Genomic DNA, 15,454 nt, shown 5'->3' with positions numbered 1-15,454 from the left:
TTTGCTGTTGAGTGTGTCAGCCTATTTGCTTTCAGACTACAGAGCTATTGCATTGGAAGGGCATGCATGCATGAACACGACAGGTTCTGCATTGCTCCTCTGAATGAGATGTGCACAGGGTGGTCAGATCCTGGGCATCGTTGGGCTGCCTTGTACTGCTGCAACACCTTTAGTAAACAGCAGCAGTCATCAAGAAGGTATTTTCATACTGAGAACAGGACTGTTGCTAAAATAAGGAAACATCTTTTTGGGGTGGAGTACACGTTTTTTGTTTCCTTCTGATAGAGTACATTTGGTTTCCTGCCAGCTTTCAAATTTCCTTAATTTACAATGAATCTTCAAGCAAAGCTGGGCTCAGAGGCCTTGTGCTGCAGGTGAATTATATCTAAGTGTGAGCTAATATGGTTCTGTTGAATAGGGAAATGTATTTTAGTGACTTTTGTAGACGAAAGTGCTGGAACGGATGAACTTAACTGTGCACAGGAAAGAGCACTATTAAAGTATTCCTTATGAACTGTGATGGCTGGCGTAAGCTATCCTAATTCTTAAGGCTCCCAAATGAGCTGGTTTGAAAGCCTGGAGCAGATGCCCAGGAGCTTTTTTCCAGCATGCTGTCAAGTCTGATTATCTGTCTTCCTGACTGGAGTGGGTTAATTTCAACATTACAAAGAGGTCACAGTGGATGTGGGCTGGAAAGTACTCTTACCTTGTATGAAAGGCTCTTTGCCAAAGCCATACCATGCAAGAAGTGCATGCAAAACTGCTGGTTGGGTAGGTAATAAGATGGTGTTACATATACACTGATGTTAGCTGAAGGTGTTGCTTCTCTTGCCGTTACTGGGATTGGTCCTGTGCAAAACAAGGTGGATGTTACCCTCTACAAAACAAGGTGGATGTTACCCTCTACACATCTGGCATCCAACGGTTACACTTGAGTCTGTGCCCTTTTGTATTTGTTCCTACAAGACTACACATGAATGCAGGTCTGTCTGTTGGCACTGGTTAAAACAAGACATTCAGGCATGTCAGCAGCAGACCTTCAAAACCACAAGGGAACATCTTGTAGGCTCTGTGTTGAGGATGTTTTCCCAAGTGAAGAATACAACAAAAGAAAGGGGTTTGTTTCTTCCTGACATCCCCTCTTTTCAAAGTTACCAGCTATGGAGGTACCTTTATTTTTATCAGTACTTTTGTACAAAACTGGTCACTATATCAGAACGTCAATTGATTATTGACAGTTTTCCTTCCTTGGTATCTATCACTTGAGTTGAATATGGAATGTTCCTTTGCTGGCTCTAGCAAGGCCAAATTTGTGTTAGAATCTTCACGTGTTTAGAAATTCATCTACAGCCTGATTTTCTTAAAATTACTTTTATATATAAGAAAAGAAGTACGAGACAAAGATGATAGATGATGTGTTTTAAAGTTAATGTTCTGAAAGCTCAAGATGTTCTACTGCAATCATTCAACATAGCAATCCATTTCTCCATTAAAACCTAGAACGAGGTTGTAAAACAAATCTTAGTGAAACCCATTCATTGGAGAATTTGTTAATGCTTTTCTGTAAGTTATATAGCTACGCGTGAGCCAGGAGTTAGGTCTTGTCAAATGCTTTTAAGGCTTTTGATGGCTGTAGCTATAATCAGTAAATCAAGTGGCTTTCTTAAACTGATAGAAGACCCATATAATTGATGCAGCTAAATCATTCTTTTTCCCGTACTACTTCCAAGATTAGCCTTGGAGGAAAAAAAAAAACCTGGCCAATTAAATGAAGTCTCACTGTTAAAAAGTGTTTTTGGCCTTTATTAAGAATGGTGCAATGTACGACTTGTACAGCCGCTGAACTTTCTAATTTCTGCAAATTATCTGATGGTGACATCACTTTTGTCTGAATGGCTGCTCTTTCAATTTTTCAGCGTGGTCGGCACTTCAGAGATAGGCACGGAACAGCGCTACCATTAATTATGGATGATGGCTTCTGTGCACTTCCCATTTCAGCTATTCATGTTCCATTTTTCTGCTCTAATTTCTATTTTATTTTTTAAAATGCAGATAATTATGAAGACTTTACAGCTTCTAATGTTGGTAGGGTGTATTATTCTTTGCAATTGAAAATTTATTCATGATAGAGGCCACAGTAAAATAGATACTATCATAACACACTGTAACAAATTCTAAGATGGAACCAGCAGTCTTTGTCTCTACCACTGGTGGAATTGTTTTCTATGAAGATTCAAACCGAGTCACTTAAAAATGTTGTTTTAATTATTTGTGCTACGTATGATGGAATACAGTTTTAAATAATTCTCTTCAGTCCATGCTTGCAGTATGCTCTGCATAGTGTAAGTCATGTTTGAATAGAGCAATGTAATGTCTGCATTAGTGGTTTTTGTTTGTTCTCTTGCAGCCAAAGTGCTTCTAAATCCCTTTTTGTTTCTGTAGAATAAATATCTTTTATGCAAAACTTCTATAACACGTGAGCCCAAATGAACCTATCTGTAGTCCTTTGTCATTTGTTGTTTGGCGTTTACATGAGGCTACAGATTAAAATAATTTGTTCTCAGTGTTAAGGATATGCAGCTTTGAGGCCACCATATCGTTATTCCATAGGGAGATCAAGTTCTTTTAAATAAAATGTTTTAAAGCAAATGCATTCCAGCTCCATGAATGAGTGGTAAGAGGTAGTGAGAGGGTGTATGTATCCACGTAAAACCATTGACTGCCATACAAGAGCCTGGGTGGCAGAGCAGAATTTTGTCCTATGACTTTTGTTCCACTATGTGAATAGTCTTTTGGTCCTCTTAGCAGCCTCGTACGTTCTTTGAGCCCTTGTGCTTAATTAAATTTTGTTTGATTCCTGTGTACTTCTCACTGGAGTGTGAGCCTCAAATCATACAGGTGCAAAGAAAGGGTAGAATAGACAGTTTAAGTTCCTTTCAGTTTGACTTATTTGCATCATTTTGAAGCTGTATTTTGATCTCAGAAGTTACTTCTAAGATGGTTTAACCAGGGACATACATACATACCTATCCTTTGTAAACTGTTAAAGTGAAAGTACTGCGTGACCTGTATGACTGTAGTTATTTTGGGAGGTGTCATTATTAACAGCATCCTACTTCCATGCATTGGGTTCCTTACCAAAAATGAAGCCAACTCTTTCTTTCTTTCCCACATCAAAGTGTTACTACTTGTGATGCAAGTCATGGGTTTGTAAACTCAATTGTTTGTAAATTTGCTTGTCCCCTGTACTTACTATTAAGCTGCTTCATGCCCAGCTAACGGAACAGTAGCTGAGGAGTCTCTATTCACTGTAACCATGAATAGAGTTAGAAAGTCTTTTACTAAGCTTTTCTTCCAGTTCTGAGGTAGTGATCTGTGCTCTTGCCTCTCCTAAGTGTGCTAGTCCTGACCAGCTTCACCTGTGAGGTGCTTCTTGTCCTTGGGTTGTTTGGAAGATTGAGCTGATGGGCCATTTCCACTAAATGATGCAGTGTATGTGGCAATATGGTTCTGTAGATGGCAGTTTTGGTGAAGCTGGGTGTTCTGGAGACTTGCTGTCAATGTTGGTAAGGGAGCTGTTTTATTCAGAAGGATGTTTTCTGATTCTTCTGTGGTGATGTGTTTTTTGATTAGAGAAAACCACTGATTTCAGTGACTGAGCAAAATCCATTCTTACACAGTGAAAGGAGTTAAAATGCTTTTCTTGTTCTTTAAAGCAGCCGTGACTAGTTTTAAGTGATAATCCAAAACGGCTCTGACATTTGTGTGTGTAAAAGCTGATATGTGGATACACTTCAGTGAACAGAACTGACTGGGGGAAGTGCAGGTTGAACATGTGAAGTGTGGCTTTTCACAAAGTAGCCAGAGTTCAGAGAATCCCTCCTCCTGCCACTAATTATGCTGCCTTTGAGTTGTGGCAGTTCTTGCTTGTGTTTCTGCATCATGAAATGCTTTGTGCTGCATCTCTATATATTTCTGTGGCTTCCAGGTGTCTTCTCAGACTCTGCCAAACACAGCACAAGCCGGAACCCTAAGTCTTCTTCATATGAGCTCAGATTCTGCAGCTCCTAGCTCAATTCTTCTTGGAGCCAATAAGTGGAGCCAGTGAGGTGTGTAGCTTCTCCTTGGGCTGGCCAGTGCCACTAACCCAATTGATATTGTGTTAGAAATCGATTTCCTGGTTAGGGAGTCCTTTGAGTCCTTTCAGAGAGGCACCTCCATCACTTAATAGTTTGAATACTGCATCTGTCATGTGCACATTTTATACCCTGTCTTTGAGGCCAACTTAGCAGTGTATTTCTTCTTCACAATCTTCCTATGCCCAACCCCTGTCCTGCCCTTCTTGACCCATTTGTGAGTCCTCAAGAGTCTTTGCTCTGAAGTGCTCAGAGAGTTCACCAGAGCATCCCTCATGCTTGTTGTGCAACAAAGCCACAGCTGTTTCCTGGCCTCTGGGACCCTGTGTCCCCACAGATGGAAAGGCAGTATTTGCCTCAGTGGATGTTATTCAGTATTTTCTTATGTTAGGAACAATTGTTGAACAGATTATGAGCTGTCTCCAAGCAGCACATTGTCAGGGACGTCAATGCAATTGAATGCAAATGATAGCAATGAGAACAGCCCTTTTACCTCCGGGTTATCTGTCAGAATAAACTATGCAAAGGAGTTGTAAGTGGGAGTCCTTATTTTAGGCTGTGTCTCTCCAGTGTTTGAAGAGGTAAAACACCATTATCTGAGGAGAAATGCAGGTGTGTTCTCCACACAGGCACAGAACCACCGTTGTATTGTTTTGTCATTTAAGAGATGTGGAAAGATGAATGAGCAACTGTAAAGAGCTTCTATTTTTCACTGGGATCCCTTCTTTACCATGCGGTGCGAGAAACAATCTCTCTATAGGCTTTCAGCTACATGGAGAGCTCCCTAGTGCTGGTCTCTGCAGGGCATCTTTTGGGTGTCTTTCCAAATTGAGGATGAGCACTAAAAGCTCAGCGGTGGAGCTGGAGGAGCAAACTGAAAGCCAAGTCAGGGTTATGGTGTTTACTCTAGAGAATGGGTCCAGCTTCAGTATTTTCTTTCTGTGTGCCTGGGGCAGAGCTGTGTATTGTAGACAATAGGTTAAGGTGCATGAAGTGGGAACTTGGTAGAAGTCAGACTTATAAAACAGTGGTATCCTGAAGACCTCTGATTTGCTCCTTGAATTGATAGATGCTCTTGTTTTTGCCATTGGAACTTTGAAAGTACATAAAGATTTACAAGTGTGATTATAACTCATGTCCAAACCCAACCTATATTATCAGATTGTGGCATTCTACCTCCACCTCCATGAGAGGGCTCACTACACTAATTGGATTGCCTGATAGGGCTGTGTAAAATACAACAACCAGTCCATGCTGACTTAAAGACATCATATGTTGAGGGTGTTGGCATTAGCTTGATAAGTCATTCATGAGCTGAAATGAAAGCTTAGCTTTCATGGTGCTCAGGGACAGCCCCTCAGAGGAGACTCAGGTTGGATATTAGGAAAGATTTCTTCTCTGAAGAAGTGGTCAGGTGCTGGAATGGGCTGCCCAGGGAGGTGTTTGAGTCACTATCTCTGGAGGTGTTTGAGAAATGTTTAGATGTGGTACTGAGGGATGTGGTTTAGTATTGGTAGTAGGTTAGACTGGATGATCTTGGATGTCTTTTCCAACATTAGTGATTCTATGATTTGCATTTCCTAGGATAAACACCCAAACAACAAAGCTGCCAGGAGGGAGGGAGATATGTGCACATTTTCTAGGCATCCTTTGGAAGCTCTTCTGGTCCAAAAAAAATCAGATTTCATTAACCCAAAAAGTAGACAAGTAAGAATGTGTGTTTTTTTAGCTCCAGTAGTAGTGGCAAAGGTTCTGTGGTACTGTATATGAGGACTAGGCTTACATTTGGAATACCAGGCATAGTAAGAGAGGAAAACCACCAGCTTTAAAATAAACATTTTATTTTATTTTATTTTATTTTATTTTATTTTATTTTATTTTATTTTATTTTATTTTATTTTATTTTATTTTATTTTATTTTATTTTATTTTATTTTATTTATTTTTTAATGTTTTCTATAGCTTAACTTGGGCCAGCTGCTGTTTGCTGTGCTGATATTTCTTAGTTCTATCACTACTCAGAGAGTTTCTGTCTCTTGAATCATTGAGAGTTGGGCTTGTAGCGGTCTTGCCTTTCAATGCTTACATCCCTATGTGGACTTGGTGCTTTGCTTTTAGCTGTAAAAAGAGGATAAGAGCAGTGTCCTTTACCATGGGTGCTTTGGAGGTGTAGATAGAAGAAGTATCTGCACAGTGACAGCCATCAGAAAAGTACACTTTTAGTGAAAAAACAGAGATTATTTATCTGAAGAAAATGTTGAGATTTAAGTGTGAAAGGAAAGCAACTGCTTCAGTTAATAGAAGCTGTTCAATGAGTTCTTGAAGAACTGAAGGGTGCTGTTACCTTTTCAAAAGGGGAGATGGTGAGGAGGAGTAAATGCTTGAAATAACACAGTCCCCATCAGGGCAAAACGTGACCTGAGTGTCATATTTGCATACTTTTTGTACTTTCTGATGAAAATACAGAAATATGTTAAGACAGTGCAATCCACTGTTTATAATAGACACTCAAAAGCACTTGCTTTAGCGATGAGAAATGACTTGGCTTACTTATTCATAGGAAGGGTAAAAGACATGTATTGTTTCTGGAACAAAGTACTTGAACCAAGTAAAAACCATGGTATTTAGAAGAGACTGGGAAACAAAGCAGTTAAAATGTCCTGAAGTTATACTACTGGTATATTTCACTCTAAAGAGTGTATAAAGATACACTTAATCTTGCTCGTGGGATTGGGCAATGGATTTAGATAGCTGCAGGAATGTTTTATTTAAACCCACTTGAAGTTTGCAACAGGACAAAAAATTTTGAAAGGGGAAGTAAAAAGAAACAAAACTCTTTGCAAGTAATAGGTAAAATGTATTGTTTGTGTCTCTTGGTTGCAGGTACCGTTAATGACAGCTGTGTAAGCAGCTGGGTGTAGGTCCTGCAGAGGAGACAGCATAGTGGACTCCCTTAGAGCCTTCCCTTCAATATGGGTGCCATTATCTCTTGTAGCCACCTAAGATGACTTATAACTTCTAAGCCGGGGAGTCTCTGGAGCTGTGAAAGGAGCCCCTGCAGTCTCCCACCTATCAGTGCCCAGTCAGAAGCACTGCTCTCTGTCTTGGCATTTGCACTGAGAGCCAAAGAGCCAGAGCAGCAGAGAAGCAAGGCCTGGGCCTGGTGTTAAATATATTCTTTGTTCAAATGAGTTTTAATCATAGAAATAAAGCATGCAAAGGTCCAATGAGAATGGATGTTTGAATCCCACTCAATTTTTTTCTTAGTGGCTGAAACTCATTCTAGCTCATGCAGTGAACAGAGACATCTTTCTGCTGGTATATGTGCTACAACTAGTTGTCTGGTGTCTTGTTTGTAGTGCTGTGCCATACACGTCATACAGGGAGTAATAGAACTTGTGTGGTCAGCAGCGAAGAAGGCTGTATCGACGGGAGCCGCTGAGTCTGTGCTCAGATGAGAAATAACTGCTCAGGCTGTTTTGGCTGTCTTGAGCCTTCTCATCCAAATTGAATGTCATGGTGGATCAGTATGTGTGGCACAGAGGGAGGCAATTTAATGAATCTGTGCTTAGTCGAGGAATGAATTTTACCTGCTTAACATTGTGAGTTTCATTTGCATAACACCACCTTCTTCAGCTTTGCCGGTGTAATTAATTAAACTTAACTTAAATTCTTAAACTAAGACATTACTTAAAACAGGGGATACTCCTGTGGTCTACATTGGGAATAATATCTGGAAAAAACTGTGTGGGAATGGAAGTAATGCAGTTCGGGTCCCAAAATGAGTATTTCCATTGATGCAACTGTAGTCTTGTCTGATGTCTAACTGATGTGTTCTTTCAAACAGATACTAATTTTGTCTTGGGCAATGCCCAGATAGTGGATTGGCCCATTGTGTACAGCAACGATGGATTTTGCAAGCTCTCAGGATATCACAGAGCAGAAGTTATGCAAAAAAGCAGCACCTGCAGGTATTTGAGAACAGATTTATTTTCTGTTAAAATGCTTGTAGTTTTGTGCTTGTTGCTTGAGGAAAACAGTAGTTTGTTCATCCCCATTCTGTCTCCTGGGGCTGCATCTGTCAAATATGCTTTCCAGGTGAAATAAAATCAAAGAAGGGCTATTTCTAAATAGGTCCTTTTTGCACTGTAAACAAATGGTGTAGTGTCTTTGTTTAGTGTCTGACTTGAATTCCTTGGTTTGTTTGCAGTTTTATGTATGGAGAGCTAACAGACAAAGATACAATTGACAAGGTCCGGCAGACATTTGAGAACTATGAGATGAATTCCTTTGAAATCCTGATGTACAAGAAGAACAGTAAGTAGTCAATTAGTTTCTTCATTAATGTAGGTGTGTAAAACTGTTTTAAATCGTGATATAATTTGCAAGTCTGTCACCCTGGAGTACTGTGTTTTATGCTGGGTTAAATAAGACTTGTTTCTGCCAACAGATCTGCAGGGGAGAAAGGAGAACATTAAAGATGAGAGCCACTCATGGAAGCAGAGGAAGCTCTAATTCATTTTGACGTTTAGAGCCATTTGTGTGTGATGCCACCGTTCTTTTCTTTAGCTACGTTAGTGCCCAAACCAGGTTTATGCAAATGGTTTTTCTTACAGAGAACATTTTTAATTTTTTATTTTTTTAAAAATTTGATACAGCAAAACCAATATTTAGATGAAGCTTCATAAGAAAAAGATCCAGTCATTTGTTTTAGAAGCTAGACTGCTTCCTGATGTCTTTCAATGAAGCCGTCTTTTGTTTTGGGCATAATTACTTCTTAACCGCACTATGATTATTTTCTCTTTTCTTCCTAGGAATTTTAGTCTGTCTGTAACTCCACATGTTAGCAGATGAACTGCTTGCCCAAAATTTGTTGGTTCACCCCACGACTGTGTCATGGCACAGTTATTTTTATTTACCAAAAGTAACCTGAAGTGCAAATACTCTGGGGTCTTCAGACCGGCCAAATGTCAAGCTAAAAAAGGCCGTGTTCTGTCACTTTCATTTTGTGTTTAACTATTTTGCCTTCTAACCATGAAGGAAAGGTACATTGTAGAAGCATCCTGCAAGCAGCTTCTTCCCGTTATAGCTATGATGATTGCTTCGATCAATTCTGCACTGGTGGGCATGGGGAGCTCTAAACACAAAGCATAACATGAGCTGCTATGATGCAATTTTTGTTAACCTCAATGCTGTTTTATTTTTCATTAGAAGGGCCAGTTTTACAGGAAAATGTAATCCATTTTTATGTGTAGCCATTGCTATTCCTATTGAAATGACCCACTAGTGCTGGCTGATGGAGTTTGGAGAGAGAACAGGGACAAGAGCTAAAAGATAATAGTTGTGTGTTAGAGCTGATGTGTGGAGCTGCTTGTTTTGCATCAGAATTTGTCTGTTCTTGTAAGAATTGGTGGTGCCAAAGTGGTGTCATTCTTTTAGGGGGGAAAAAAACCTCTTTAAGAGATTTTGTATTTATTTCTCTCCAGTCTTTTTCATTTCTTTTTAGCTTGTTCAAAGCATCGTGACCTCTGACCTGATGCTGTTGCTCAGGGCCTTTCTGGAGCACAACTTTGCTAGTCCAACTCAATAGAAAAGCTTCATGTGCTGTCTGGGTGGCCTTGCTTTATGCTTCATGCCTTCTGGTGTTAACTTGCCTCCAATGTTTGCCTATTTCTTACAGATGATTTCAATTCCTAGCTCGGTTAGTGACCTCAGGGACATGTGCAGCTTACCTCTACGCATCTAAAGCCAAGTAAATAAACTGTGGTTTGGGATCCAGCATGGTGTGGAAGTTTCTCTTAGTTAACAGCAATTTGGCACCAAGAGGCTCTGCAGCTACTCTTCTGTCATTGCTGCAGCATATGGCCTGTAGTACAGCCTGGGGCCTCTCTGTCTTTTATGCAGATTTAAAGCAAGGTAACTGTGGAGTGAGGAATGCTTCCTGCCCTGCTGTGCACTTCCCTGAGGAGAGGCAGCCTAGAACAAAGTCCAGCTGTGCAGAAGCTGTATTATGCGACATGCCAAAAAGCAAGGCTGGGATGGTTCTTCTGCGTGCATGGAGGGTCACAGTCATGGGAAAAAGGAAAGCACAGAGCTCACTTTTGAGTTTAACAAAACACAGTGCTCTTATGTTTGTTGGACTTGTAGCTTTAAAGGTACCTTAACTACTGTTAGAGAAACTGCCTAAAAGCACTAGAGGGTTGTTACTGAGAAGTACCAAAAAATGAATGTCCTTGTGGCTTATTCTGAGAAAAATCTCATCATAGAAAATACTGTCTTGTTTACCAGCCATTTAGTGCTCAGACTACTGCCTCTGTTGTTCCTATAGTCACCTAACCTCTAAATAGGACAGGTATTTTTGACACTTTACATGGTGGTGACTGAGTTCCAGTATTTACGTGGTTCTGCTATACAAATATACCACCAAGATGATAGGAGGTACAGTTTGTCTGCTAGTTTCATTGCAACTCACTCTAAAAACAACATAGGCTGTATTATTCAAAGGAATGATGCAGTTTTCTGTCTTCATGTTTGCATTTGTGGATATTGTCTCTACTCTGGTCTCCTGTTTCTCAGTCCAGTCCTTTTCTGCCCAATAGTGATTATTCCCCCCTCTTTTGAGACCTTGAAGTTGGAACGCAGATTTGATGGATCCTTGTGTTTGATAAGCTAGGCCCTTGATTTACTTAGCAGAAATGTGATGATTGCTTTTATTCTCTAGACAAATTTCTTCCTAGAATTGTAGAGCTCCTTCAGGATAATTGGAGGCAGTTGTAGCAAGCAGGTAAACAGGCACCAAGTTTTTGTCATTGTGGCTCTGGTGCTGTTCCATTGCATTCAGTGGCAGTTCATGATCATTCCTGAAAGGAGGCTCAGTGAAAGCTTTCTTTAATCTAGACTGCAAAACAACAACATGCATTTTGACAGTAATTTCATGTGAGAGCTTCAGTTGAATTGTTTGATTAGATGTGAATGTCCAGCAATGCTGGCAGTATTGTTTATGTTATGGGAAAACCAAAGCAACTCTAAATTTCAGTAAAATCAGTGGAGTTCTGCTAATTAACGAAGGAGGAATACAGACTGATATTTTAGACAATGTTTTGCACCTAACCTCAGTCACATCTTAGCTGATTTGAACTGATACAACTTTAGAAGTCAAATTTCTCAGGAGACTTTTAAAGTAATTTGTTAGGCTATTATACTTTGCGCTAAGTCCGATAAATAAAGACATCTCAGTAAATTAAACTTAGACTTCCACTGCCTTGTTTCCTACAGGCAGTGCAAAAGCAAGCTTCTTCCGGATGTACTTGCTGCCAATGCTGCTGAAATAAATTTTTATGTGTTTGCAGATTTATTTGTTTCCATCTACCTCTGAAGAAGTGATGCCTATTTGAAATATAACTCCCATCCCTATGCTGTATTTAATCATGCTTCAGTGAAGGAGCATCAGAAGTGGGCTAAGAGCTAAATGGAATATGGGCTTGAATAGCAGAGCAGGCTGATGAGAAAGAATGTTTCTAGCTAATATACTGGACTCTTGTTTTAATTTCCAGCTATAGAGAAGAGTCTGTGAAACTCTGTGAACTCCGTACAGACTTACAGAGAGGCTCAGGAGGTCTCTGGGCAAAAATGTTCCCATTGCTGCAGCCATGCTGCAGAGTCAGCTCTTGTTTGTTCGTTTGTTTATTTTTCCTCCCTCAGGGATTTTCTAATAGTGAGAAAGGTGAGGCCAGTGGAAGCAGCATCCAAAGGATTACCATAGGTAATTCTTTTGCAAACTGTGAAGTGGTTCAGATAAGCAGCAGCTCATAATATGTACCTAGAACAGTTGTAGAAGCTGAGCCTCACTCCCTATTTACACTGGGATTCACTTTTCTGTTTTTCTGACTGTTTGGATACTTAATACATTGAATAACATGAAGATTTGTGGGTTTGTGTGTTTAATTTTTTAAACATACCTTCCCTACCCCCACCTTTGGGCACTCATAGATGTCAAAGTATGATAAATAAACCCCAAATAGTGATTTGGCAGATTTTGCCTATACATGTGTTTGAGACGAGTGCTTTCTGCAGGGGTAAGAAACAAAAAATAAAGAAGAATACCCAACAAAACAGCTCTACCCATGCTAATTTATGAAGAGCAAAATTCACTTTGGGGATGATTGCCTACTTCTAGGAAAGGGTTTCTCGTAACTTATATTGGTTTAAACCATTTAAAATGATGTGCGCTGTGACCGTAGTGTCTGCAGATGGATACTTTTGGTATATAACTGCTAAATTCAATCATTGCATTGGACTGGAAGCAGGAATAAGGGAGTCCTTGGAAACTGGCATGTGTCTTTCTGAGAGTGCCACTGAAATCTTTCTCCCTGTTTGTCAAGAATTATGCACACCTGCATCTTCTCTTCTGTGAAATCCATCTGCCTGAGTTCAGTTACCCTCAGGAAGGTCAAACCAAAGTATTTTGGATTCATAAAACTGATGTTTTCCCGTTGACTCCAAAGGCTTCAAATGTGTTGCCAAACAAGACCTGCTGTTGTTACCTTAAACATATACAGTGCAGTGAAAATTTCCAATAGCACTCCTTATATTTTATTCAGAATTGTTAAGTATTTTACCTGTGGTAAATTGAGAGAAGATTTCAGACTTCCCTGTGTCTTCCCCTTCTATATAACCACTTTCTGATTCTGATTTCTCTGAAGAACAGGTAGACTGTATCAGCACCATTCAGTAGTGTGTGCTCTGAACATTTTAAACTGTTCCAGTGTCATAGGATAACATTGCATAGCAACCTCACATTTGAGGACTGAAATTGATCGTCTTTATCTTAGCGCATAAGAGTCTGACCTTTAGAAGCATTAGATGCCAGAACATAGCAACCCCAGATGCAGAAACCATGAAGGCAGTATCTTTTAAAGTGGTGGAAAAGTAATGCCTACTATTACTAGGTGGTGAACTTCTACATACTGAGCTGGTTTGGTGTCATTCAGTGCTTGCTCTCTGCTAAAAAGTAGAGACTATGAAAAGAATTGCTTTTCATCTTGCAAATGTCTGAGACTCCTCTATGCTCCTAATTTAAAGCTATGTGAGTATAGTGATTTGCCAGACTTTTACTAAACAACCTGTGTGCTAATTTGATATAGGACAGACTATTTGGTGTGATAGAAGGAAACAATCTCATAGAGTCTTAGGCATAAATGAAACTCCAAAAGGGGTGATTTTAGTGGTCACTTGTGCTGTTTATTATAACTGAAGTCCTGCTGTCTGCATCACTACATGGAGTAATTGCTGGAGACACAGCACATCCTTCTAGCCTTTTTATTTCCCTACTGCTTGACTGTTTACATTTAGGGCTGTAGTTGATAACCACTTGATTGAAACACAAGGTATTACAGATGTAGTACTGCTTTGAGGAGTCTTGATCTTACTTGAAGTAAGGACAGTGAAGACATCGGCTGGATAGTCAACTATTTTTTCCCTTTTATTTTTTTTTTTCCCCATGATTTTACTTTATGGAAAGAAAAAGTGACTATTTCAGTTTTATTTAAACAATGTGCTTTCTGTAGTTTTGAAAAACAGCTGGTTAATTGACCTGTTTGTTTAAATGGTTCGAGGTGTGGGGCAGGGGCATGTTTAGATAAATCATTTTGGTTTTCATTATAGCCTATTTTTGGTTGACAAGAGGAAAAACAAAAGGAGGAGAGGCTCATCAGTATGCTCAAAGGGAGAAGCAGGAGTGCACCTTTAATGCCTTGTTCACTTTCATGCTAGAGTTTCTGAAGGACCTCAAAGTCAAATCACATGTTAAATGCTGATGTTCCTGGCAGGGGGGTGAACATGTCACTGTTGAAATACATAGGACTGGAAGGGAGGAGAGGAAGGAGACAGCTGTATTTGTCTTACAGATGGGAAATGGTAAGATGTGGAGACATTTACTGTATGTTAGTCTGGAGGAGATCTGGGACCTGAATCATGTCTCTTAAAATAGTCATGTCTTCAAGGCAACATCTTAAGTCCTGTGCTCAGGCAATAAGAGATGTATCAGTTAATACTGGAATTAGCTATGTAATTTTTGTACCACAAGATAGCCTGGTGATACAGGCTACTGTCAGAAGTTTGTTGTAGAATTTAATCTCTTACCATTTGTTCTCATTGCTTTTCTACAAGCTTTGAAGTGACGTTCCTTTTCTAGCAGGTTTGGTCCTATGCCATTAGACAAACTCTGGATTCTTTCACTGTTGATTCCAAATCTAACAGAAGCCAACATGGCTCATAAGTGTTTACTTCTTTGTTTGTGCATTGGCATTCTCATTGAACTTTACCAGTGAGACTTTGCCAGAACCGAACACAAAATGTAAATGAAAGTGGATGTATTGTTGGAAACGCTGGTAAACAGTCTCTGAGTGGCTGTACATCAACACACACAGGAGGCATAAGGGGAAGTTACTCTCGTTCTGCTATCAGAGCTCTGTAACACAGACTGCAGTTTCTCTCACTGCCTGCATAGCACGTAGTCTGAATCTGAAAAATCTCATTTTTCATTAGAATAGCCCGATCTCTGTGCCTCCTGCTAGTAGTGATTGTCTGGCTGAGCAGGGACATCCGCTTTGACACGGAGAGTATGAAGGCTGCTTGAAGGAGGATGAAATTCTAGTTTCCGACCTGATTTATAACTGGTTTATACTTTAAGCTTTCCTGTTTAATAGTTAAATAAACTGTTTAATGTTTAAAAAAGTAAAATTCTTTTGATAATTAAACCAGTATGCAGGAAAAAAGCTGAGTACAGCCATATCTTGGCTAAGCCTCTCAGTGTGTTCCCACAGTTCAGATCCCAGTTCAGCTATTAATGAGCTCCCAGTTGCAGAGCACTGCGGAAAGCCCATGTAGCTCAACCCTGTGAGCTCTCACCTCTTGACTGTGTTTTTATATCCACTTGTCTCCTGTTTCCAGATGAGACTGACAAGCTGTCAAACACATTGGGGGTAAAAATTCTGAATAGCATCAGAGAAGCGTACAGGACAGCCTAGCAGAATTTTCCATCCACTTATATCTACTGTTACTGTGTTGCGATGTAGGTGCGAAACTGGAAGATGATTTACACAGCCTGTGTGCTCCACCTTGATTTTTATATTTTGGCCTGCAACACAGCCTGTATGTGGCACTCTGAAAATGATAAGGTTCCCCAGGTAATGACAGTCATCAGAAATTTCTACTTTTAGCTAGTAAGAAGAGATGACTCTTTCTCACTTTCTCATTGCCAGTGGGCAGATGGTGAAGATTTATACTTGGTTCTAGGTAAGAAGTGTTTTGTTTTTCTGT

The 15,454-nt window shown here is 39.9% G+C and overlaps 1 protein-coding gene across 8 annotated transcripts in view; it reads left to right on the top strand.

Annotated features, from left to right (window-relative positions):
* Positions 1 to 15,454, top strand: part of KCNH1 (potassium voltage-gated channel subfamily H member 1) — a 174,406-nt gene that overhangs the window by 4,106 nt on the left and 154,846 nt on the right. For all 8 annotated transcript variants that reach the window (XR_011903079.1, XR_011903078.1, XR_011903077.1 and 5 more), the window contains exons 2-3: positions 7,983 to 8,106; positions 8,346 to 8,452. Coding sequence is in view for 2 of the 8 variants with exons in the window: in XM_072331918.1 (XP_072188019.1) it covers positions 7,983 to 8,106; positions 8,346 to 8,452 (231 nt within the window). In the remaining 6 variants the exon portion in view is untranslated. The remainder of the gene's footprint in view (positions 1 to 7,982; positions 8,107 to 8,345; positions 8,453 to 15,454) is intronic.

Source organism: Excalfactoria chinensis, chromosome 3 (genome assembly GCF_039878825.1).
Source record: "Excalfactoria chinensis isolate bCotChi1 chromosome 3, bCotChi1.hap2, whole genome shotgun sequence".
In the NCBI taxonomy this organism is placed as follows: domain Eukaryota; kingdom Metazoa; phylum Chordata; class Aves; order Galliformes; family Phasianidae; genus Excalfactoria; species Excalfactoria chinensis.
This window is presented reverse-complemented; position numbering and strand designations above follow the sequence as displayed.